Source organism: Schistocerca gregaria, chromosome 4 (genome assembly GCF_023897955.1).
Source record: "Schistocerca gregaria isolate iqSchGreg1 chromosome 4, iqSchGreg1.2, whole genome shotgun sequence".
Lineage (NCBI taxonomy): Eukaryota > Metazoa > Arthropoda > Insecta > Orthoptera > Acrididae > Schistocerca > Schistocerca gregaria.
The window spans coordinates 311,005,441-311,032,860 of record NC_064923.1 but is presented as its reverse complement, the minus strand read 5'-3'; the positions used below and the strand labels follow the sequence as shown (position 1 = coordinate 311,032,860).

At 40.1% G+C, this 27,420-nt stretch overlaps 1 protein-coding gene across 1 annotated transcript in view; it reads left to right on the top strand.

Moving 5' to 3' along the window:
• The first annotated feature begins 1,140 nt into the window (after positions 1–1,140).
• LOC126267212 (trypsin-1-like) overlaps positions 1,141–27,420 on the top strand; it is a 45,630-nt gene continuing 19,350 nt past the window's right edge. The window contains exons 1-3 of the mRNA XM_049972185.1: positions 1,141–1,241; positions 14,813–14,886; positions 20,495–20,583. Of these exons, the coding sequence (XP_049828142.1) occupies positions 1,187–1,241; positions 14,813–14,886; positions 20,495–20,583 (218 nt within the window). The 5' untranslated portion in view covers positions 1,141–1,186. The remainder of the gene's footprint in view (positions 1,242–14,812; positions 14,887–20,494; positions 20,584–27,420) is intronic.

The following is a 27,420-nucleotide window of genomic DNA, read 5'->3' as shown; positions in this document are numbered from 1 at the left end:
TACTTCCAGAACAGGTTCATGGTGGTTGTGGTTGGAACGTCTCTTCATGTCTTCCCGTCAGGTACCCCATGACCACTCCCCCACGGAAAAACCGCTTTTTTCCAGTTTTTAGATTTGGTCTCATCTTTTATGCCTTCTACTGTGTGTGTTTTAACTTCATTACTGTATAATTTTACTCCCGTGACTGGATCTGTCCACTTTTAGCAGACCTTCTTTCTTCTGTGAGTTACTTCGGAATCGTGGGACTGATGACCTCGCCATTTGTAGCATAAACCCTCTCAGTTAATTAACCAATCAACCACAGTTGTCTTAGAGGAATAACGTCTCAATAATTTCTCAAGGTATCTGACATTTCAGACAAGTTTTATGTCAGATAATTATTTGACGGCCTGAATACCTAAAGCAGAGCACTAGCGTATATCATCATACTTCTATGTATACTTTCTTGTGGTTTTGTAATTAACACTAGTTATCATGTGGTTGTTTACATGTACTGCACCTACACATGAAAAAATCTCTTCGCACACCTCAAGATGCTCAGTTATGGCTGAAATCCTAGTTTTGTAAATTAAATTGTAATTTTACGAGTATCCGAACATCTTAGGCTATAAGCCTTATTCATAAAGAGTGGGCGATTTCATATTCAAGGTTGTATTAGACATACAAATCGAGAAACAGATCTACGTTAAATATGATTCTGTGAAGGCAATTTCCTTTCATGTTTGTCTCTGTCGTTGTGTGGCATAAATATTTACATTAAATGACATGTATTTAGAGTAGTAAATGAATAATTCCTTTGTGGTAGTAGAACACTGCCTGTCGCGTAGAAAATAATAAGTTGAAGCAAATTTCAACTCCGTAAGTGCGTTTTTACAGTAACGGACGATTAATGTCTTCTTTAGCAACACAGATAACATTATACTATGTTTGAAATTCGAGAAAAGTGTAACACACATGTAGCTATAATAGCACTCTCTCATATCTCTGAAGGTGACAGGCAAGTTAAATTTTCCAACAAGGATTTTGCGAGACGGAATAAGATCTTGTGATTCCCAGTGGTATTTAATATCATCAGTTTCGATAACAGATTAGATTATTTTGTTATCATCAGGAGAAATGTCGATGGTATTCTGTATACGTAGACGGGAAAGTGTCACAGAAGAAGACACGGTTTCTGACATTCACTATGATTTGTGCGTTTGGGTGCGTGTTACTATTCCTTTCAGCGAACCTGTGTTATGGTATGTAATTTGTACTATATCTACTCCTACTACATTACACACTTGGGTCACAGGCATTTGACGATCCTGCGTATCTTCAATATATTTGAGTTTATCTGTCCAGAGCAATAACAAGACTGACGTATCGGCAGGTAAACACTCAAATTGTCGGGCACAAAGAAATCCAGTCTCTGCGTACAGGATATTTTATAAGTGAATTAACATTCTCTTGGTTTGCCATGTTTATTAATGTTACTAAGTCAACCATAAGATCCATAATTACTTTCAAGTTTCTGTGATACATTTATTCTTCGCTATAGTCGTAGAGGCAACTAATATTCTAAGGCCCAAACCTCCAAATGTCAGACACTCAGATCGGTACTAAACATTGTAAGTCGATAGATTATAAACCAAAAGACTATTTACTTCTTGCTATGCGTTTTCGTCCTGTAGAATATGTGTAAATTGCAATTAAAAGTAACACCAGAACTATGATGTACGGGAAATGCATATCTGTGAGAATTTATTTTGTAGATCTCTCGTTGGTGAGTTGGTTGAGCGTGAGGTCGTCATACCAAACGTCCTGAGTTTACATCCCTCCAGAAGACAATTTTTTTTTAACTTTAACGCGAGAAACTGTAGTATGGGAGAACATTTTCATGAAATGTAAAAGAACTTTCAGAATTTGTGGCAATGTTCATTTCGTCGTCTGCTTTCACTTCGTTAGTTGAAAGTAACAAACCTGTAGAGTACATTTGTACAGATAGGTGTAGTGTTCTGTCGGACATGTGCGACAGCACAGACACCACTCATGATGAAGCAGCTAGTGCATTTGTAGTTTCACAGAATAGAGATAAGGAATCGGAAAAGTAGAATAAATTGCATCACGTGTATTAATAGTAATGATAAGAATAATAAAAGTAATAATAATAACAGAATGGAAGTAGCGGCGCCGCTGTACATCAGATATGCGTGTTGTGGCTGGAGTCCCGTGTTTGTGCACACGCAAACAAATGGGTCAACAGTTCCAGTCTGCGTGCTACAGCTGCAGTTGTTGTGCGACATGAATCCATGGAACGTTATTGACATCTCGTCGAACTGTTGCATAGCAACTGTTATGTGTGTACGACAACGGGAATCACTGCAGATGATAGAAACTCTGCGGAATTCCTACTGTACATAATTGATAAATGGAATACGTCGAACGTCATGGAGGAGGAAACATTAGATATTGACGAGCGCACACCAGATGAAGCCGAAACGTTCGTTTGTGGCCAAGTGAATGGACTAGAGTCGACGTCTTCCATATCGTCACCATAGGGGTCTTCAGGCGATGGAAATGATGAAATAGCACAGAGCGAGAAAAGGGCAGTGTTATACTCAAGAAACGAGAAAGTCTAAATGCTCAGATATTGGCTCAACGTCAAAATTCAGTAGAAGCCAACCCATAAATTTGCACATCACACGATGTGTGCAAAGAAAAACAGATTTCGCACAGGATTTCCTGCACAGTGTATATTGTATGTATGGAAACGGCAGTGCGAAAGTGGAGAGCTAAGGAGAAGTACAGTCACAATGCATATGATGGAGACCATCGAACACTGTCACCAGGAAAATCGACGTGTTACGATGTAGACATCAAATTATAGGATAAAAGAAAAGCAAGACATTTAAGTTTCCCAAGATTAGACGCGACTGACCGATGGGTCTTGCGTCTTGCGTCTTGCGTCTTTGTCACAGTGAACATGTGCCACAACTGGTAGAGAACTGGCAACAAGAACTCGTGCACTCATGACTGCCTACACGTAGGCAAATATCTACAACGCCAACGAAAGTGGATTCAAAAAGGAGATGGCTGTTGGCGTCGCACTTGCAGCTGGATGTTCTAAAGATACTACAGGTTTTGTAGTGTTCATTCACGAAACAACGCATACGTGCATAATTATTCATTGCTTTCACAGATGAGCAAACTTTCTCCAAAGCTGTTTTTGGTCCTTCAAGAGCCTCCTTCTTTGAGTACTCATACCCATCACTCCATGTTTCCAGCACCCGATTTAATCAGCGACTCTCTCTCCTCCGGAAAAATGACTGAAGAATTGTTCAGGTAGTGTAACAAACCAGTGGAGAGAAACTTCTGCTAATGCTGGATCGTACGGGGCACACACATACGTAAGTGTTCTTCATGAACTGCACAGAAATAATAACCTACTGGAAGACAAAATCACAATTCACATAATTTCAACAAAGACAACCTACATTTATCAACCACTTGACCTTCATGTCTTCAGAATGTACAAGCATATGATTCGTAAAATGCCCGTTGCTGCTGGCTATTCTTCGAAAGAGATTAGTCTGCAACAATGTAATAACTTTCTTAAGCTGCAGTCCCTCACATACAGTCAGCTGTGTTCTCCACGTTTCTGTAACTGCCACCGTCACGGGTGGATAATGGCTTACCTCGTTGATGAATTCAGATCCTCTCAAACTTCGACAAAGTTTGGTTTCAGATACGAGCTTTCACTCTGCAACCTACATGATGGGTGCGGAGATGTGGGATTCATTGAATGTGCTTTGTGTACGAAAGTAGTTTGCTTCACATACTTCTTCGTTTGCAACAATTATTGTGAAGCCTTTGTTCATAAATGAATGACAGTGTGTGTGAGTGTATTTGTGTGGTCGTGTTTGCATTGATTTTTTAACCTTATGTTCTTACTATTTATCTTATTATTTTGTTTATTATTACTACTATTAGTTTTATGTTTTGTACTATTATTATTATTATTTTATTATTACTAATACTTCCGGACATGTGACTTTCAAAGAAACGAAGCGAAAGCATACTGCCAAGAGAACATTGTTGTAAACTCCAAACAGCGCTTTTACATGTCATAAGAATGTTGTACCAAATAACACTTTCACGTGTAATACACTAAACGAAATTGTCTTCATACGGGTTTGAACCTAGGACAGTTGGTAGAAGAATCTAACGCTCTACCAACTGCCCGACGGAGGCCTTGCCGTTCAGTTATTTACAGTTATACTTATCAAAAAAATGGTTCAAATGGCTCTGAGCACTATGGGACTAAACATCGGAGGTTATCTGTCCCCTAGAACTTAAAACTACTTAAACCTATCTAACCTAAGGACATCACACACATCCATGCCCGAGGCAGGATTGGAACCTGCGACCGTAGTGGTCGCGCGGTTCCAGACTGAAGCGCCTAGAACCGCTCGGGCACACCAGCCGGCTTATACTTATCCTGTGCGTCATAGTTCTGGTGTTACTTTTAACTAACGTTTACGCCCGTTCTGCTGAACCACAGCACATAGTACGAACTAAATCTGATGTATGGTTGATACTCTATCGATGTATAACTTTTGATGCCGAACTGAGTGTTTGACATCAGGATGTTTCGTTGGCAAAATCCATGTTCTAATTCACCAATTTTTATGATAATCTCTCTCTAACTAATATTGTTTCACCGTCACATGTTACTGATTATGTCATCTGCTTGTAAAATTACTGCTTGAACCTAGTTTCTGAAAATTGAATATTTCCACTGTTGTTCCTACTTTAGATGATGCAGTTCAAGAAAAAAAAACATAGTGTTTGTTGGGTAATTCCAGACGGCTGATGTGAACTGAAATACTATTGAATGCAATGTGTCGTCTGTAGACTACACATATATTCTAGCTGTTAAGCATTCTTCTTTGGATGAAAGCTTCAAACTCCAGAAGTTTAATCATCGTTGGAGGTGAGCATTTGGGAAATACATATAAACTTTTACCTCAGAAGAATCCTCTACACTGTCTTCTTTATCACATTAAATTTTGGAGATATAAAAAAAAAACTATCCCACTTCCTGAGAAGTACATGATTTATGACCAGTAGCTTCAATGGCAAGGAGTGATTCTGACGAAGATAAATATTTCAAACAGTTGACGCCTTCTTCCTCCTTTGAAATGCAAATAGACCAACTTGCGATCGACTTAAGCTTTCGCCTTAGCATCATTTAAGTTTAGAATGGCCTTGTATTCAGTCAAGAAATCAACACTTAATATCATCTGTGTAGTAAGAAAGAGCACAATTAAGAAGTTACCAGAGACCTGATGGCTTTGGCAAATGAAATCTGAACGTTTCTGTTTTCTTAACCTCTACAGATTTTTAGTAAGAATACCCTTAATTTTAGTTAGTTGCAATGGAAATGTTGGATAAGCCGTTAATTGCTGACTTTCACTGATAACTGCCTCACTGATTTCCGAAACATGTGTACCTGAGTTCAGTACTGCTGATAACGAAACTTTTCCAACATAATCTAACGTTACAGGATGAATTAACATCTTCTGAGTCTACCTTCTCCTCCAACAAAGTGTCTCTAATATCATCAAACTGGACAAAATTTATTCGCCGCTCCTCTGTATCCTCGTTACAATATGCTTTTCCTAAGAGAGTGTCACCAGTACTCTCTACCACGTCATTCGTTGTCTCCCTCACTTAAGACGGATGCACGTCTGTTTCATTTCATCATCATTTGACCAAGGCATATAATTAGTTATCCTATCAAAAACACTAATTTGTTTCAATTTCAGTACCCGGACCTCAGCAGTCCCTGCATTCGTAAGATTATGCTTTGTTTTATCTCTCTCTCTCTGCCTCACTCTCTCTCTCTCTCGATCTCTCTCATTTATGTTGTTATTAGTTTTCCACTGTATAAAATTTCTAGTATGAGTAGAAAGACACCCCGTGTCGATAAACAAGTCATTTGCCTTGTGCGCTATCTGTCGTTTTTATGATTGCCCTTCACTCCTAGCATTGACACGTGTATTAGGTGAACTGTCCTTAATTATTTCAGCGCGTTGTTCCACTCTAGAAACCATACGTTTGCGCCCCTCCTGATTATTTTTTCTTCGTAATTCTTATGATCACACGAACCATTTCGTCTTCGATTGTAATGATCTGGTGATATGACTCAGTTTCGCGATCTGAATTAAAGTTTCGTCTTTCACGCCAGTTGCTGGTATTGCCTTCAGTATACCGATTTCTATTGAGATAGCCATTATTACCGTAATTTCTTTGCTTCCTAAAATTGCGATTTCTGTTCCTGCCTCTGAAATTGCTGCAATTTTTGGACTGTTCTCTCGGCTGCCAATTGTATGAATAATTGTGATCACAGATATTGGAAAATTGATTATTCTGTTCATAACTGTTGTTATGAACCTCCTCCTTGCAGACTGGAAATACTGTCCGTTATTGTCTCTGTTTCTATTTCACGAGTAAAATTCCTTACCGTCAACTTCGAATTCTTGCAGAAAATTCTGAGAAGCCTCAATGTCACCTTTCCAGCGGCCTGCCAAAATAATGGCTTGCAATCATGTCAGTAGTTTAGTCAAACAAATTGCTATTAATTCTTGCGTATCGTATGCTGCAAATAGTCTACCGACCTACAAAAGTCGGATTGTTCAAAATTATGTAGAATAAGGGTCCTGTTTTTGACTCTGTCTTGTGTTGTTTCAGACCGGTATGCCGACAAGAATGTGTGATAAAATTCACCTTTCCTTTGGCCTACTTGTACTACTGCTCTCGGTCCTGTGACTGGTTCGGAAAGCCACATACATATTCAAGTTTATGACCAATTGGTCATGAAGTTGGGAAACAATATTGGAACTGATGTAGCCATTCTCTGGGCTGCATGTCACTAGGAGAATTTTGAAAAATTTTTAACTTTCGAACTGCAAGAAATTGTTTGTAATTAAATGAATCATTCTGGTGGGAGGATAAGATATTTTTCGCGCAGTTTGAGACATCCGCACTATCTTGTCTGATAGCGCACAGCGTTTACTTAACAGTTCCCCCACATAGCACAAATCAGGAAGTTCGTCAGAAGTATTAAAACACAAAGTATGGCAAATGGCATCATCAATCCCGTGACTGATTTTCCGTACAGTGGGCGATAATCGGTTACCAAGTTTCTTTACGTCAGACTTGTGCTCTTGATTAATGGTCGTCTGTCACTGTTTAAAACGTTGAAGAGAAGGACATTCTTCTGAATCAGATAACGCTGCAGCCAGTGTAACATCAGAATTTTTGTCCGCAATTGTCTAGTTGGGTCACGGTTACAGAAAGTTCGCCTACCTGTTTGGTAACTGTTTTTATAGGGTAACAGTTACTGAACTATATGAAATAAAATGTTCGTAACTTTTGAACGTGTTTGCGTTAGGACGTTCAAATTGCACGGTTGGCCGCTGTGCACGATGGCTATTATTATGCGCTGTATGATTTGGTTTAGCGCCGAAGCTTAGCTTCATTTGGATGGGTTCGTCACTAAGCAAAATTGGTGCGTTTGCGGCCCTGAGAATCCGCATTTCGCGATCGAGAAGTCTCTTCGCCCTCAACAGGTGACTGTGTGGTGGGCAATGTCCAGTCACTAAATAGTCGGTGCGATATTCCTCGATGGTACGATGACTACCCAACGGTACGCGAAGGCTTGCAAAGATGAGTTCATCCCCATTGTCCAGAGTAACTCTGATTTAAGATGTGGTTGATGCAAGACGGAACTCGACCCTGTCGAAGCAAGACAGTGTTTGATGTCCTGGAGGAGCACTATGACGACCGCATTTCTGCTCTAGGGATCCCAGAGGCCACTGGCATGGGCCTCGACTGGCCGCCATATTCTCCTGGTCTGAACTCATGCGACTCTTTTCTCTGGAAGTATATTAAATGCAAGATGTACAGCAATAACCTCAAAACCGTTGCTGAGCTGAAAACAGCCGTTCAGGAGGTCATCGACTGCTTTAATGTTCCGACACTTCAGCAGTTCAAACAGAATTTCGATATTCGTTTGCACCACATCATTGCCAATAATAGCAGGCATATCGAACATGTCATAACCTAAATTGTAAAATCTGTAATGACGTTCGCACGTTGAATAAAGTGTGTGCACGCCGTAGTATGTAACTAATTTACTTTTTTCGTATAGTTCAACAATTGTCACCCTGTAAGTGTTCCTGGATAGCAAATTCTGGCTCTCTAGCCTTAAGCGATGGACACTGCTCTTCTACACATTGTATATGAGTTTCAAACTAATTGTCCTGCGGTTTCAACTGTGGAATTTCGACCGTTTCATTGAGTTCGACTCTTGACAGGGTTGAACTTCTCACGAACATCTTGCTTAACTTGTTTAGTTTCCTCATTTAAATCGGCCAAACCTTCTTCTGTAATTTTGTTTGTTATTCTGTTCTAGATTGCTGACAAGTTTTCAGTCACATTCTTCAAATTTTTAAACTGTTGTTTATTGTAGTATGATAATATCTTTCGAATACCTTGCAAAATATCATTGTTCCCATCTGTAATATTACGGTACATCAAGAATGGGTGAGATTCGATTTGTTTGGTCAATACAAAACCTAAATCTTTAACTCTCAGTTACATAGGTGGATCCTATCCCACCAACATATAGGCAGTACACCCCAGAGCCTACATCTATCCTGCCTCATTCATTTTCCGTGCCAGACCATTACTACTTCGTTGTATTACGTTTCACTTCCTTTTCACACTTTATTTTAGCTTTAGAACATGAACAAATTAAGTATCGTGACAACGTTTTACAGTAAACAACTCACGTATGTTTATAAAATTTGACAATGAACACTTTAACACTTACATAATAAAACCAACACACACTAAACATCCAAGTTCTGCATCTGGGCCTGTGTTCGTCCTTCGAAACAGTCTTGGAGTCAGTTGGCATGTGCTTCAGCTTCAGGGACGCAGTCAGGGCAAAGGAAGATCCTATGTTCCGCGAGACAAATGTATTGACTACAGGCTTTGCATACACAGTTCGTCTTCCTGCCCTTCTTGCGGCCGCACTATCCACATCTTGAATTCTCTTCACCTTTTTTGGCGCAGAATGTCTGACGGCTTGGTTGCTGGAACTAGGAAAGAAGTCCCTGAGGTAATGCTGCAACGATTTAGGAAGGTGCCTTGATGCCTCCTGGTGCTTGTAAAGAAGGGCGAGGGCGAGAGTTTTGACTAGTTGTGGACGTGTAACAGTTGCCCGAAGTGAGTTTCAGAGATGGATCACTTGCGCATTGATTCCAACGGCATTGAGTATCGAGGAGAACGTCCTGAGTGGCCATCTTCTGCAAGTTTGGCTCACGTCGAAAGTTCCGCACAACTGTAGTGGGTAGTCACCTCAGGCTTCTTCTTGTCCCCAGCCGATTCGTCTACAAGATCATCGTAATGAAAGGTGGAGGTAAGAATCACAACATTTTCCTTTTCTATAAAGTAGGACTCCTAAGATGATCTGATTACTGATTCCCAACATGCTGCACCAGACTGGGCGGTCAGTGGGGTTCCTTTTCTGTTTTTTCTAACCGCTTCAATCAGAGTCATCTTGTGCTTGCGTAGCAGGGTAGTGTCCGGTGGAACGCTGATGTACCAGTTGTCCGCCGTTAGATTTCTTCCACATCCAGGTATGTTGGCTATGAAGTGTTCTGGCACATCAGATGGGGAGTTGCTATTGTGGAAAGCTCCGTCAGGTTGCTTTCCGATGTACACCTCCATGGGGAGGTGCAAAACACCTCTTACTCCCACATGGTGAAGATCTTGATTTCGTACTTGGCCGGTTTTGTCAAGAATGAATGAGCGTCTGCCACGAAACCTATCCAGTTTTTCATCGATCGTAACGTTGCTAGCGAGGATGTCACTGTCCTGGCAGTTCTTCTAAAACTGGTAGAAGATTTCACGGATCGGACAGTTTATAATGTGCACTACGAGTCTGTTTGATACTGAGACAGCGCTGGAGGTCTCTGCCAAGAGTCATAGTCATCGTCAGGGGGAAGATCTCAACACCAGTTCCATCGGTGGTCCTGAAGCTAGCAACCTGCAAGCTCCTTTCTCCAGCTTTGAATCTCCCCATTAGATAGAGAAGCACGAGGAGAACCATGACCTAAGGTTTGTCCGTCTTCGCACACAGTTTGTCTGCCTTGTAGGTTTTGCTACGCGTCGCTATCTTCCTGCTGGTGCAGTCCACGATCATCGGGACAATATCTTCTGTAATGAAAAGACTAAGGGCTTCCTCGTGAGTCGTCGCACTCCTAGCATTTCTCGTCGACACAGCAGTCTCTTTGATGATGTTCCAATATCTGTTCCTAACCTTCTATCGGCCTGCAGAATTCTTCATCACATGGTAGCCCCATCCTTCCCGAGGTAGAAGTCGTCACATTGGATATGGCAGTCGATTCCATCGTCGCTAGCGTCCTCATATGAGCCAGTGTCTTGTCCACTCTCTGCAGTTTCCCCATCATCAACAGGTAGCGATTCATGTTAGTTGGTGACCCTTCATATTCTCGGCTTCCTTCTCCTCTTCCTCCACGTTTCGCAGTAGCCACTTCAGCCTAGCGCTTTCCCATCCATATGATGACATCCAAAATATATATACTTGTAATATACTATAATCAAATGATTATGATATAATATTATACAACAGACGAATACCAGTGGCCCAGTCATAGACCAATTGTTATTTACATCGGAAAGTATAAGACTGTTGCAATAATGTATTATAAGATAGTATTACAGGTCACTTACGTCTGGCGCTGCAGTGTTGAAAACCCATGCAACAAGGACGAAAAGGTTGGGCGCAATAAAACCCAACGGAGAGAACTAAGATGTTTACCTGTCCACGTCTACCATACGAATGAGGAAAACGAGTGGATTGCATGTGGATAATTGGCCGTAATAGCTAGGACATCAGCAGCGTCCGTTCTTCCATCTCGGTGTTATAAACGAAAGTATGGCCCGTGGGGGTGTACTGTATCTCGGCTCTCTACCGAAGGGTTAACTACGGACAAATAACATCCTACAGACTCAGTTGTTAAAGAAGAATCCCCCACTGCACATTCTCGCTCTATGTTTGATACTGAAAAAGTACCCTGATCACTCCTGTTTGGCAGTGTCCAATTTGTTTCAGTTAAATCAGTATTATGAACGGAACCCTGTTCACTTGTACCTTCTCTGTCTACAAAAACATCGTAAGTTGCATCAGCTACAGTTCTAACATTTAATCCAGCTCTGGAAGCTGTTGATAGATGTTGACATTTTAATGCAATTGTATTAAAGCAGCAAACCAAAAACAAATGTCACACACATAATATCTACACTCCACACATAACTAATAAAATCACTTCCTATAAATATTACTGAAAACAGACAAATATTTAAGTTAGCACTAACAGAATTCACTGAATAAATGCAAATCTAAGCTTCTGATATCACTTTGCATCGAAATACATACAATTCAGTAAGAGGCACAAAGTATCACATTGCATAAAAAATTACTGTCTAAGTATATAACACATGAAGATTCAAAAAACAAGTATACTTTTAACTGGGAGTATGTCATTAGCAATAGCATACATCAGTACAAAATCACTTATTCTAAGCACAATATAACACTACAAATGAATAAATCTGACTTGCACTACTGTCTGTAGTATTTTAGTAGTTTACAACAGAGAATAAAGTGCTTATCATAACATTGGTGTTCAAAGATGCAGAGAATACACATTAGTTCTATTCCTCCTCAACCAAACTTTAACTGTTCTTCAGAAAATTTGTCTGTAGTGTTGCCTGGTAATATATATGCAAAACGATCTGTGCTGCTATAAAGGTATATAGTGTATCATTATGTCAGTTTCTGTCTCACAAATCTTGAAAGTAACTGCTAAGTCAAATCCTATGATTGAAATTTTAATATGTATAGTTGGCTAACAAAACCTCATCTGACTTCCAAAAGTCAGCAAACTAATATGTAATCATGCATCCTGGGTGGGTCGCCAGGTGAAGGTTTCTTATATATTTTTAAAACTCGTGCTCATAAGTATCAAATTGGTATCTCAGGAGCGTGTGAAACTTATTTCGAGAATTTAAATTCTTAAATATTGGTGCAGGGCAGAAGACCTATGTGAAAATTTAATTTTGAACAGAAATATGTAGAGCTCATGGTACATGATGCGCAATCCAGACCAACCGATACATGAAACAATTGTCTGTGAGGAAGCAATTCATTTTTAATGCAACTTATGTTGGCTATTTGGCTGCAAAGAAAAAAATGGCCCTGAATATTGCTAATTTCTATCTTTAGTCTTGCAAACAATCACTGTATCAGGACTGTTAACTTTATTGCACAGCAAATGAACGTGAAATTTAATGCATCTGATTTTCGGATAAAGCCGCTTAAAAATTCACAAGGTAGCACATTTCTAAAATCTTCTACTATGTTAAGCACCTGAATAATATGATTTTCTTCATAAATACACTCTAACAATCACTGTGCCCTACAGTGGACAGGAACTTTAATGATAATTAAATTTATTAGTCTATCTGTGCGCTCCTCTGATCTTTAAATCGTTGTCATTAGAAATAATGAGGTGTCTGTTAAAAAATTAAATTTAATTTGACGTTCTTGTGAAGTGCAGCGCGAGACGTTATCTTACCAATTTTCATAAAATGCTTCTCACTAAAGAACTGGGTGAAGGGCAAGTGCGAATGTGCAAACAGAATCGTGAAAGTAATAGGGAACTAGTCTTAAGAACTGATTCATGAGAAAAAGTACTCCAAGTTTAACTATGCTTCATGAAACCAAGAGAACAGTACACCTTTTCGTAAAGTTCTCACACCTAAAAAAGTTAGCAAAAATTTCTAAATAACTCTGCTGCGTGCAACTGCTTTCCTTGACACTTGTTTCAACTATAAGACAACGCCATGTGATACATTACAAAATCTCCACGCCTAACTTCAACCATACACAATGGTCTAACAATAAGAAGCTACATATTACAAATATAAGAATCTGGATTATCTTAAAAGCTGACTTTTATCTTTGCTCAATACCTTCAAAACTATAATTACGAAATTCCTTTTAAATATTGCTGTCTCCACTACATGGATGCCAGTTTTCATCCTTTATGAACATTCCCAGACTGTCCAACACACACTGCTGCTACTCTCTGACTTACTCTGACCAACATCGTTGCCGGCAAACAGAGGCTTACAAAGAATATGGTTGTATCGATACTACAGAGAGTGAGAACATTTGTCAAATTCGTCACTTCATTCACTTTTATGGTGAAAAGTTCCTGAATATCGTGTGGCAAATAGGACAGCCCCATTTCAAACTGTACTTTGATCCTGCGATAGAGGATAGTATCCCATGGCTCGGAAATTGCAGAGTGATCGCGGTGAACAAAAAAAATTCTTTTGGCTCAGAGACCTCCGATTTTTGTCTTGTCCGCACGTCTGTTTTTTGAGTCAGGAATTGTAATGATATACAACGATTTTTAATAAAATGCAGGGACATTGCAGCACAAAAGATAAAGTTTTGCGCAAAATGCCCTTACTGAGTGATGAGAGTATTGGTCTTGTATGCTTCGGAAAAACTTCGGTTTTACAAAAGCAAACGCAAAAATATTTTTGCTTGATTTAAAGGGAAATAATGGCCTGAAACTGCTTACAGTTACTTTTTTATGGCATATATGAATGATTTTGGTGGCGGACGCAATGATGAAGAATCAGAAATAGCTGAAAATAAAAAGAATTCGGAATGCAGAGGATATTCTCGGTTGTCACATCCTGACGACGGCGTATAAATACTCGTGCACTATTTAGCGCCGAACATCTGGTAAATAAAATACGTTCATGCGTCACACGATAGAGTAATGGTTTCTAACATGTTACCCGTATTAACGTCATAGTTTTCTTAACGTGTTTCTCGCTGGTAGTTTTTTACAAGGTCCAAAACAACGCAAATTCATCGGTGATGGCATTTTTCGTTCCACAAGCAGAATAGTTTCAATCCTCTTCGGGAATTTTGTCTAATGTTCTTTTCGTAATTTTTACTAACATTTGTATTAGTACTAACTGACTATGCTGTATAATAAATGTAACTCCATCCTGTGTCTGGAGTGCTGGACTTCGGCTGGTCTATTTCCAATAATACAATACCAACAACCTTTATTTTGGTTGTATTTATTAGACAACCAGTGTTGGCATTACATTATGTCATCTTTTGGCCTGCGTATACCGAGTAGCTCTCGTGTTACAAACCATTGTAGCAGTGTCAACTGGTCTTGTGAAGATTTTTTTATTTCCCACTACCACTTGGACAGCTGTCAGCAAGCTGTCTAGCTGCGCACATGGCAGTGGGAAATAAAAAAATCTTCACAAGACCAGTTAACACTGCTACATTGCTTTGTAACACGAATGTTACTCGGTATACGCAGGTCAAAACATGTCATAATGTAATTCCGACACTGGTTGTCTAAAAAATAAAACCAAAATAACGCTTGTTGGTATTGTATTATTGACAATGCTGTAGAGTGGTGAAATGATCTCGAGGTGACAGCAGCGAGAGTAGTGGTACAACGTACCTTGCACCATGCACCATATGGTTGTTTGCAGGGCGTGTACTTAAACGTAGTTGTGCACTCTCAGATCCTGTTTTATAATATATGACTATCCACGGAATATAATATAATTCATGCAAGAATTATGTTACATATAGGATTCTCCACATATGTTTCTTTTGTTGCAGGTGCACCTCCAGGACAGATTGACTCAAGAGTTGTGAACGGCACAGAGGCTGGAGATAACGAGTTTCCATTCATGGTAAAATGTTAGCGTTAATGGGCCATTTATTGGCTCTATTAAAGCGTTCAAATGCAAATCCCAAGTATCTGTACTTAAGAAGCTACTGAGAGAGTATGCTGGAACTGGCTAATTTAAACGTGATGGTCTGCTCACATGACATTCGCCATAATCAAAATCGAGCGCAAAGTTAGAAGACTAGTCAGTCAGCAGGCAGCTGGCTAGTGTATCACCCTCTCAAACGAGGACACTGCAGGAGTGACGACCGCTACCGTAATTACATTGCCCATGAGTAGGTGCCAATCCTAGGAGAAAGTGAATGTCAGCATGGGAATAATAATCCACATTTGACAGTTGGTACTAGAGGCGAACGTGCTATAATCAGACATTACTATTATGCTTTAAACTATATTTCCTCCTTCTATCAACTGTGTGATCACGGGACCATGCAGATTTCTTTCTGCATTTACTACGCCATGACACACCATCCTCTGAAACACTAACTACCGATTGTTCATAATATTTGTCTCATTACCTGGTGACTTATATGACCCGCCTGTTTATTCTGAGTGACAAATCACCTTTTCCAGGACAGGGAGGTGCGCAGGCCCTGGACAGAATCCACCTGGCCGACTAATGACGAGCGTCGCTGAGCTGGTCTGTTGAGATGCGGTTTTTAGGGGGTTATCCACATACCAGAAGGTGAATACCTAGCTTATATCTATGTCCCCCTACAGTTACACCATTAGACAACATTTCAACAACTTTCTTACGAAGGACACTACCTGCAAACAGTTTGGGTACACACATTCCATCCCACAGGGTACAGGGATGGCGAAAGGAAGGACATACAGCCACCCATTAAACTAACCATGCCAGATTCGTTAATAATCACGCCCACCTTGCCCCAATGTGGGACAATGTCAAAGAAAAGGACTATGAACATACCGTAGTGCCATTCAATAAGTAATGCAGCGCACATTGTCCTGAAAGCAGGTTTGTTTTATTCAGGATTCCAATACACCATATGATTCCTCGCTCTTTTGGCTACAAAACCCTATTTTCCAATACTATTTCTGTTCAATGTGATCCATTTACGCCACCCTGCTAGGACGGCCTGTGTGCCCGCTTGGCATCACTCTACTGGTCCAAGTTGGAGCCAACGGGTTGCTGCTTCAATAACTTTCCCGTCATTGATGTACGGCTACCTGTAGAGCGCATCCTCATTGCGCCAAACAGGTGAAACTCGGAAGCTGCTAGATCCAGGGTGAATGGGGAATAACAGTCCAATGGAGTTTTGTGAACTACTCTCTTATGCACAGTCTGGTGTGAGGGCTTCCGTTGTCTTGGAGAAGGAGAAGGTCGTTTGAATTTTTGTGGCGACAAACACACTGAAGTTCCAGCATTGCAGAAGTCACAGCTACACTATGTGATCAAAAGTTTCCGGACTTACAACTTCGTCGCGCCCACCATTAAGTATGGTGTTGGCCAACCCTTAGCCTTGATGACAGCTTCCACTCTCGCAGGCATACGTTAAGTCAGGTCCTGGTATGTTTGTTGGGGAATGGCACCCCATTCTTCACGGAGCGCTTCAGTGAGGAGAAGTATCGGTGTCGGACAGTAAGGCACAGCACGAAGTCGGCGTTCCAAAACATACCAAAGATGTTCTATAAGGTTCAGGAAAGGACTCTGTGCACGCCAGTCCATTACAGGGATGGTATTGTCGTGTAACTACTACGCCACAGGCCGTGCATTATGAACAGGTGCTCGATCGTGTTGAAAGATGCAATCGCCGTCCCCGAATTGCTCTTCAACGGTAGGAAGCAAGAACGTGCTTCAGACATAAATGTAGGGCTTTGTTGTGATAGTGTCTCGCAAAAACACAATGGGTGCAACCTCGCTCCATGAAGAACACGACCACACCATAACACCACCGCCTACGAATTTTATTGTTGGCACTACACACACTGGCAGATGAGGTTCACCGGGCATTCGCTATACCCACACCCTGCCATCAGATCGCCACATTGTGTACCGTGATTCGTCACTCCACACAACTTTTTTCCACTGTTCAATCGTCTAATGTTTACGCTCCTTACAACAAGAGTGGCGTCGTTTGGCATTTATTGCCGTGATGCGTTGCTCATGAGCAGACGATCGAACATGACATTTAAGTTTTCTCACCTCCTTCCTAACTGTCATAGTATTTGCAGTGGATCCTGATGCAGTTTGGAATTCCTGGGTGATGGTGTGGATAGATGTCTGCCTATTACGCGTTACGACCCTCTTCAAATGTCGGTGGTCTCTGTCAATCAACAGACGAGGTCTGCCTGTATGCTTATGTGCTGTAAGTGTCCCTTCACGTTTCCACTTCACTGTTACATCGGGAACAGTGGACCTAGGGATGTTTCGGAGTGTGGAAATCTAGCGTACAGGCGTATGACACAAGTGACACCCAGTCACCTGACCACGTTCGAAGCCCGTGAGTTCTGCGGAGCGCCCCATTCTACTCTCTCATGATCTCTAATTACCACTGAGGTCGCTGATATGGAGTATCTGGCTTTAGGTGGCAGCACAATGCACCTAATATGAAAAACGTATGTTTTTGACGGCGTCCGAATACTTTGGATCACATAGTGGATGTGCGATCGGATACGTTTGCACGACCTTGCTGGGATGGTGATAGACGCCTCGCCCAACGACTCACAGTGCCTTTAAATGTTTTTAATATGGCTGCGTAGTCAGTGACCGTTTACAAAGTAAAATTAACAGCAATAGCAGCCCTGGGTCGCAAAATGGAAACTTTTGACGCAGGTTTCGGCACTGTTGTGAGTGCCTTCTTCAGAAACATATCTCTGAAATTGGCATGTCACGTATGAAACTAATTAAGACCTTGATTTTTAGTTTAATACGCGACATGCCAACTTGAGAGTTTTATTTGTCATGAAGACACTCATAGCAGTGCCAAAACCTTAGTCAAAAGACTCCTTTTTGCCACCGAGTGCTGCTATTGCTGTTAGTTTCACAGTGATTTTGTTCTCTGCCAGGTCTCCGCACTCATTCTGCGAGTGCCTATGGATATCTGCGATGTTCTGCTCTTGCGCCAAAAGAATCTCAGTGACAGCGGTCTGCTTGGAACGCCACTTCATCACAGACGCCATTTTGAAGGCTACTCGTAGCGCCGCTACCTATCGGAAGTTCATGAAGCTGTAGGGGCTGAAGCAAAAATCTTCAACGTTGTCCCTCAATAAATTCTGCATTTCTTAGTGAAACTGGTAATGAAAAAAATGTGTTGCATTATTTATTGAACGCCCTTCGTTTTCGCATCTGCTTCCGTGAATGTTTTTTCATTATAAACTTCAGTTTGCTATTTAACATTTTTCTTCAATGGTTTCTTCTTACATGTTCCTTTCTCTAGGCTTTTTTGCCCTTCGGTAAACCTTTGCGATTCATTTCCTTGGGTTTCATGTACTATACCGTTATTGGGTGTGTAATTTTGTCTACTTGCGTGCTCCAGGTAAGAGGGACTGATGACCCCGTAGTTTGGATATTAAACCAATTAATCAATCTTCGGTGGACTCACATTGTATTCACTTACAGTTCTTGTTTTACTGTTATCAATTGGATTCAATGTATTACTGTGTTCCAGGCTTGTACGAGCAAACTGTATTTGTCAAATCGCAAAAAATAAAATTGCGACCATGAACGTATTGATAGCGTGAGTCCCCCTCTACATATTCGCCGCTCAGTAAGACAAATTTCCTCAACGAAGGATGTCTTGACGGAGACCTTGGTAGTCGATGGATGCATTTTGATCCTCAGTAAACGTTCTTCTTCATGAAAGTCACCCTGTCGTCATTTTGAAATTGCTGCACGTCAGGACAATACGGGGATATTTATATCCCAAACAAGTAGAATATGAAATCGTCTCCTGTACAGAATGAAGTAGGGCGTTACCGTAGAGTAAATCCATCCCATCTTCCGCTTCCCGCTAAGCTTCGTCTTGACAGCCAACCGTTACCTTGTTAGTAGATTTCGGGAATTTTCTGCTGTGACAGTTCGTCACTTAAATGTATTACCTGTCACCATCATACCGTGTTAGTCATCGTCCCCGTCCCTGTTCCTAAAAAAAAATCATAGTATTATCTTGTCCAGTGGTGGCTGCATCTTCACGCTTTTAGGCGGTGATGAATAAAACTGTTTTTGCTCCTTTTCCATTGTCTCGGGTTACAGTGATACACGCAGCACTAAGGCGGTTAACGAAGTCATCTGGACTGATGTCACGCAGCTGCAACATTTCCCTTGATACTTCGGTTAGCCAGCCTTTTTGAGTGGGTGTAAAAAGGGCAACAAATACAGTAACAGACTTGTTTGACGCATGGGAAAGTGCTTTGAAGGTCCTGAAGAAACTGAACTGATATACGCTTGAAGAGAGACGCAGATTATCACACAAAAACCTAGTTGCAAAGTGCAAAGAAACAACTTTAAACAGCGAACCTAGGATTATGCTACAGCTACTATTCATTGCTCCCGTAGACAATGTTACTATAATTATAGTGCACACAGAGGCATTTCAGCAAACATTCGCGCGCTCCAGATGTGATTCGAACAGGAAGAAGAGCTAATATGTTGGCCGTTCAGTAAATAAAGCAACACATTTTTTCTCGGCTGGTTTCAGTTGAAACAATGCGGAATTTGGTGTAGGACATCGTGGAGTACTCCCGCTACAGCACCTGTAGTTTAATGAAGTGCCGAGTATTGTCGGCGCTATACGTAGCCTTCAAAATGGCGTCTGTAACGGAGGTGCGTTCCAAGATATAGAAATGCAGCTGGAAGTATGAACGATAACCCTTGTCTTAGGAGCCGCACTCCAGACCAAGTCAAAATGGCTGTCACACATTTCCATCAATTCATAGACGTAGTTGTGTATCACTATAATAAGCTGCAGCACCCTCCAGTTTGGAAAGCAGCATGAGCATGGTCCCGGTGTGCCCCGCTATCCCGTTCTGGCCTGAATTCCATATCTACAGGGTGGTTTTACAAGCACACAAAAGTATCTGAAATCACATGGAAATGCCCGAATTTGATAACCAATCTCGAGCACTTCGAGTCTACATAGAGTTCACCCGGCTACCGTCAAACACTCGAAGTGGACACTTCATAAAAATGTGATCTACTTACGACTTCTCCGCCCCATAGTCGCTGGCAGCAAATGGACGGAACCTCCGCTACTTTATGGTGCAATCACTTCTCCCTTAGCCGTCCTGTTGCGGTTCGACTTCGACCACATTTATCAAAGTAGTCTCAATCCCTCAATCTTCTTTAATGGATCTTGAAGCACGTGACCATTGCTGAATGGATGTTCGTTCCAGTGTTGTCACCGCTTGTAAGTCACGTCGAAAGAAGTGATACTTCTGAGTCAACCACGGGTGGTTTGCTTGATATCACACGAGTTATTAATGGCTCTTTTAGAGCAATGTACAAGGGAGAATTCTCATAAGAAGTGGTCTTCTTGAGCAAGTTTACCCTAGCTACTTAGCAATTCTAGCGAGGACATGTAACAACTGAATGTAGTAGATCTAACAGTGAATCTCATAGCTTCACTAAAATACTATTTTATTTGTTCCAGGCTCAATATGTCCGTTACGGTGTACCAGAATGCAGCGCTACAATCATCAACGAATACTGGGTCATGACTGCTGGTCACTGTGTGGATGGGTAAGGAAAACCAGAATGCATCAACAGCACAAGAGAAATGATACACATGTGATTATTTTTACATAGCTGTTTTGAATAAAACACTGCTATAATTCGACTCTAAGTAGTTTTAAAACTTTTTATAGGTTTTACATACAATTTTGAAGTGATCTCTAGGTTAGGAGCAAATTTCACTTTGTTTATGCCTGTAGCTTCATATTTGATCGATTTTTGAGTAGTGTAATATTTGAGTCACGTGAGAATCACATATGACAAGAAGCAAGAATAGAAGGCTAACATTTTGTCCACAGTGGTGTAATTTCACTTGGAGTAATATATCTTAAGAATAACTATGGGGTCAAAAACATCCATAGTCTATTTCAGGAACGATCTTAATATGCCTGCAGGATGGCCGGACGTCATTGAATCTCACTTCTCCAAAATGCGAATTTAACGTTCCGTGTGCGACTGGTTCATTAGAAACTGAATTAGAGCTTGGATGATATAGAAATAACTTAGAAAAACGACAAAGGCTTTCTCAAACGATTCATTCCAGAATTCGCCTTTATCTGTTGAAGGGAACAACAAATAACTCACATCAAATTGGCAAGATGGGACGTTCAATTCTTTCAAAATGAATTCTATTAGTTTAAGCACTTTGACCAAGAGTAAACATGTTCCATTGACCGGTGTTCCAGCCAGTCGTCCACAAGCAGGTTCTTGCATCTCTACAGATACACTGTGAACCGTCATAAACGCTCGAATAACATCTAAGGCCAAATTTAAGAACACAAGCATAGTCAATAATGGCAGGTAATCATGGTGTAAACTACTACACTTCATAAACGGTAGCGATCTCCTCTGACGGCTGCGGTGCTAGGGTACTGAATGGGGCTGGATCCAACCTTTTCATGTGCATGTTTCGCTCCTAGCGAGTAGAGGGCGTGCCACCTGCACCAGTCGATATGTTTATAGTGTTTACGCTCTCCACAGAACGCGCATCCATATCACTTTTCGACGGGTATACAAAACAAATGACTACCGAAGTAGTGACACTCCGTGACTGTAGGACTGACAGTCTTTCTTTCATTTCCTAAGCAGAGTATCCTGCATGTGCTACTCTGATTACAAGTTGAACCTCAGGCATTGCCTTGCTGTCACCGCTGATGGCTTTATTTCCTATAGCTATGAATGCATACTTAGCTTAAAAATGCTAAGAGTATAATGAAACATCAATACTGAATTTAATCATATATATTGTCTTACATGTCCTCTTACATACTGTTGCACCACAGGCAAAAGAGTTGAGATGTTCTGGCTGCAGCACAGTGCTGCTAAATATGTATCCTCCTCCTTAGTATGCATGTACGGACCACGGACGACTGTGTACAGTTCATTACATCCTGCAATTCATGAGGCGATTACTAATTTTACGGAAGTTGAGAGGTGTGCAAGAGTTGCTGACACCTACCATTAGCTGCAGATGAGATTAACTTGATAGTTATTTATTTACTTCTATCCTACAATCCTTTATTCTCAGTACCTGTTATGCCAATCAGATGTTTCATTTCAAATATTTACGTTTCTCGTAGAGGGCAATTGAAAACGAAAGTGACAATTAGTTAGTTAGTTAGCTCGTTACGTGTCCGCAGATCATCTGAATGATACTTTTTCCAGAAATAACGTGCAAAACGGGGGTCTACAACATACGTGTACAAGATTAACGTTAATCTTAACGAACACGTTTTATTTAGTCCTACTCATTCAAATACAGTTAAAAAAAACTTATTCAACTTTTTTACATACAGACTACCAGTTTTTAAATAGAAATTCTTCCATGGAGTAGAAACATTTGTACAGGAGAAAGGCTTTTAAGCTAAATTTATAATATGTCTTGACACCTGTCGGATATGTTATGTTATTGGACACTTTTATCTCTAGCGTTGTAGGTATAGACAGAACTGTTCTTCTTAAATTCTGATGAATTACATATGCCAAATGTAACTAGCAAATATATGTACTGCGACGGTACAGTTAAAATGCCTACTCCTTGAAGAGTTTGCTACGTGACGACTGCGGGGTGAACAAATATTATTCTTACAGCCTGCATTTGTACAATCAATACTTGTCTTTTCCAAGTGATGAGCTAGTCTAGAAAATTATTCCATAAGGCATTATTGAGTAGAAATACACAGAATATGTCTGGAGGTTGATTCGTTTGTTTCCAACAACTGGAGTTATAGGAAGAACAATAACAGTTGTACTTGATGGGTTGAGGAGCTCAATAATATGCTTCTTCCTGTTCACGGTTTAACCAATACAAATTTGAAGCATTCTACACGATTTACTAACTCCTGTTCCTGTGCTATATCAACCGTTGGTATGACTCTGTTTTTTGTAGAGTACTTAATACAGTGTTTTTTTTCGAAATTATTGGAGAATCTATTTTCAGAAACCACTTAGTAATTGTTTCAGACACATCAATAATAATCTCTTTTGCCACTGTCTCTCTAATGGAATTTATTACAACAATAGTATCGTCTGCAAAAATACCAATCTGCTTTTTGAATGTTAAGTGGAAGCTGATCCACGTATATAAGGAATGGGAGTGGACCAGAAATTGAAGCCTATGGGATTCCCTTTGTCATTCCTCCACAGTCACTACAATTTTCTACGTTTCCAAGATTTTCGGAATAATTCAACACCAATTTCAGCATTTGGTTTGTTAAGTATGACTCAATCAGCTTGGTGTAAAGCTACCAATTCCAAAGTTTTCTTAAGAGTGTAACAAGGTCAGCACAATCAAACGCCTTGAAGACATCACAAAAAATAACAGCTGCTGATATTTTATTATTTAAGGCTTCTAATATTTGACGAGTGAAGGAGTGAATAGGATTATCTGTCAAGCAACCCTTTTGGATTCCACACTGTTATAAGGTATGTAATTACTTCTACTGAAATGTGAGACTACTGTCGAGTCCGCTTCTTCTTAGAGTTTTTTGTATAAAGATGTCAGTAAGGAAATTGAGCGATGATAATTGAAGCCGTTTTCGTCACGTTTTTTATGAAGTTTCAGAATTGCATATCTTGAACTGTCGGGAAAAATTCCATATGCCAGTACTGCATTAGATATAGCACCAAGGACTTATTTATTACATCAGAAAAACTTTCCAAATTTCTGTTTGCAATTCCAACAACACCATATCAGCTTTTGTTTTTCAGAGTTTTTGTAATTCTATTAATTTCAGCAAGGGATGCTGGTGATATGTCTAGTAGTTTAAAGTTCTGTGCAATGCCATTTTCAGTATATTCTCTGCCTCTTTCAACTGAACCATATAATCATATTTTTGCTGCTACATTTAGAAAGTATTTGTTAAAAGCACTCACAGCTTGTGAATTGTCAGTGACGACATTGTCATTTAGTTTAACAGTTACAGTACCTTATATGTGAATTGACCTTCCTGTTTCATGTCTGTCAATGTGCCACAAACTTTTAATCTTCTTATCAGCATTATTTATTTGTCACGGTTTGCACACTTCTTGAAGTTTTAATGGTTTTCTTAAAATACTATAATATTTTTTTGAAGTATGCAAGTAACGTCGAAACTTGAATTCTTCTGACCCCTGTGTGTATTTTCCTCTTTCCATTACATGAGATTTAATTCCTGGCGTAATCACCCACGGCATACTAGTATTTTTAATTAATTTTCTGGATAACTTTTAGCAATGCTACTTTCAAATATGCGTACAAAATTACTGTGGACGAAACTGTATCTGACATTATCATCTCTTTCTAAGACAGCTCACCCTGTAATTCCTCTCTTAACTTACTCTTAAAAAGTTGTATCTGATTCCCATTAATAAGCCACATTTGCAATATATTTTGTAGATCCCAGATGTTCTGAGACCTGGTGCATCTTTACCTGGATTAAATAATTGCACTATTTTTGTCGGAGATCTGAAGATCTACTTGATTTTGTGTCTTTTCATCGAACGGTTTACATTGCCCGACTCGAAACCACAGAACGGTAAAAATGCAAGTTTCTTTTCCTGCTTCTCGTCCGTGATCTTACTTTGATTCTTGTCTGAAATCACTTCATTTTTTGGATGCACTTTGTATCTCTTGTTCATGAAGGCCATGCGTAGGTGTCTCTCCTCCAGGGACTTGTTATCAGCATCTAATATCATTCCTGAACAATGTACAAGTGTTTTCACATAGCGCTCTTTTCTGTCGGGTGAGGGTGACTTAACTCCACTACACTTCATTAACATTGTTGCCCTTTTTTTGGTTATCTTGTAAATTCTTTACAAAACAGTGTCAGTTGTGTTCAACTGGTATTCCAAGTTCTTTGCCGTCCCTGACAACATTATAGTTTCATCGACAAACCACATAAAGTTTTAGTTTTCCCAACGGAACTTTAATTATTTTCCAAATTTCTGCTAAGTGTCTTTTACGGCTTGCTTAGTGGGTAGATGGGCGTAGGAACGTCCATTTTATTTTTCCTGATGACAACGTCTTCCTCAGTAGTGCCCGACCGGATATAGGAATGCAAGACCTTTTTATTTGCGAAATATTTTTCGGCATAGTATGCCATCACCATTACATTATACAGTTACACTACTGACCTCGGCCGGCCGGTGTGGTCGTGCGGTTCTAGGCGCTTCAGTCTGGAACCGCGTGACCGCTACGGTCGCAGGTTCGAATCCTGCCTCGGGCATGGCTGTGTGTGATGTCCTTAGGTTAGTTAGGTTTAAGTAGTTCTAAGTTCTAGGGGACTGATGACCATAGATGTTAAGTCCCATAGTGCTCAGAGCCATTTGAACCATTTTTTTTATCAAGGCAAGGTTAGTCAGTAATCTAAGTTGTTGCTACTGCAATCCTGAACAGATTGCTGTCACTCTACGGCTATCAAATGTTAATCTGACTACTTCATTGTCATTTCTTTTATTGGGCGGGTTAATAGTTTTTATCGTAAATTCCGATGGTAGAGTTTCGTTGTTATACTTATTTCATACTGATAAAGCTTCGCTTCCTCTCCAGCATATTTTAACCCTTCTAATACCGAGTATTTCTTGTTACACTGAGTACCATTGGGGTCTTCAGTGACCCCAACGGAATTTATTCTTTATTTAGGATAGTTTTAATAATGGTAGAATAAAAATCACATTCCATATGTTTCCCACAATCTAAAACATTATGTCAGTGACATTACATTAAATTAAAAAGCATATTTTTTAAATTTTTCGGTAAAGTTAGAAACGATTCTCATGAAACTACAAACATTTTTGATTAAATTCCGAATCGACTTTTATGACGCATTACACTTACAGCAATAAATTGCAGAGTGGTTTTTACACACAGAACATCCACATTTCGAACATTTATCGGTAAATTTTCTATCCTCAGACCTTTTACAAAACGGACGCCTTCATCTTTTTTTTTGTCTATACTGTTGATGGAAGTACTAGGGAAATAATTTTGTCTGGCTTTCTTCCGACGAGCTGCTTCCCTAATTCTATGAGAAATGCCCGTCTCTTATAGTTGGTCCTTTCTGCCCAGTCTTCTGTAAGATGTAGCCATATGATAAATGCATTCACTGCACTGATATCAATCATAATAAAACAATATCATTGGCCACCTTCTGCTCATCCTCTTTGAAGTGTACTCTCTAACCAGCTTGTCCACGGTATCTACTCCTGATTTTGTTTTGCTATAATCCAGAATAATTACTGGCTTGCATTCTTCACAATCTTCCACTTCCTTCCTTGAATACATTGTACTGAGCAAAGTTACAACTTTTCCCTTTTTCGGACAATATGAAACAACTGAAGCATGCTCTTGGAATTCAAAAATAGATGAAAATTTGACTTTACCTTTGGTCTGAGTGAAAGCTTGTGGCAGTTCTCCTTTATTTTTTCTAATTGCTCTTAAGAGTGTGAGATTGATTTTCAGAAGTTCTCTCGCCAAACTAGTGAAAAAGTTGTCAGTTGTTACATTTCTGCCACTGTTTTCTGAGCCTTTCACCATATCTAAAGCATCTCTCTTGCCCTGAGCAACTTCACGAGACTCATTTTCTTGTCGACCAGTGTCAACTTGTAGATTGAGAACGTAAGATGTTGCACTATGACATACAGCCCATTATTTCAATCCGTATTTTACTGGTTTTGAAGGAATATATTGCCGAAATGGACATCTACCACGAAATGTTACAAAATGTTCATCAATTGTTACGTTACTGTGAGGAACATATGTTCCTTGAAATGTGTATACACACATTTCAAACATTTCTCTAATGGGAGTCAGCTTGTCAGGAGCAGGGATATGACGTCTCGCATCTGCGCCATCAAATCGGATGCACCTTGAGATTTGCGTAAAGCGATTTCTAGCCATTGCTTCACTGAAAATGGGTCTACCATCCTCTTCGTTCCACAGATGTGTAACTGCTTCATTATGGGCCCTGCAAGCACCTGCTAGGATCAAGACACCGATAAAGCAATTCAATTCAACTGCATCTACTGGTTTCCGTTTACTTCCATCAACAAGACTACCCTCTGTGTTAGTCCACTTCAGAATTACATCAACATTGTTTCTCCTAAGAAACAACTGAAAAGCTGATTCTATGGAGTCTACATTTTTCACAGCGAATTTTGTTGGACCTGGCTTCATTCGCATTATGTTCCATCTCTCTTCTCTTGCTCAAGCTCTTCTCAACTCGTGTTTGTGCCACAATTCTTCCTTGTTTTTAGACCTAGAAAAAAATACAAAGTGTATATCTTGGTGCTAGACCCTAACCCACATTTACAAAAATACAATGTGTACTTAGACATAACGTCAGAAATATGTGTCACTTCCTGTTC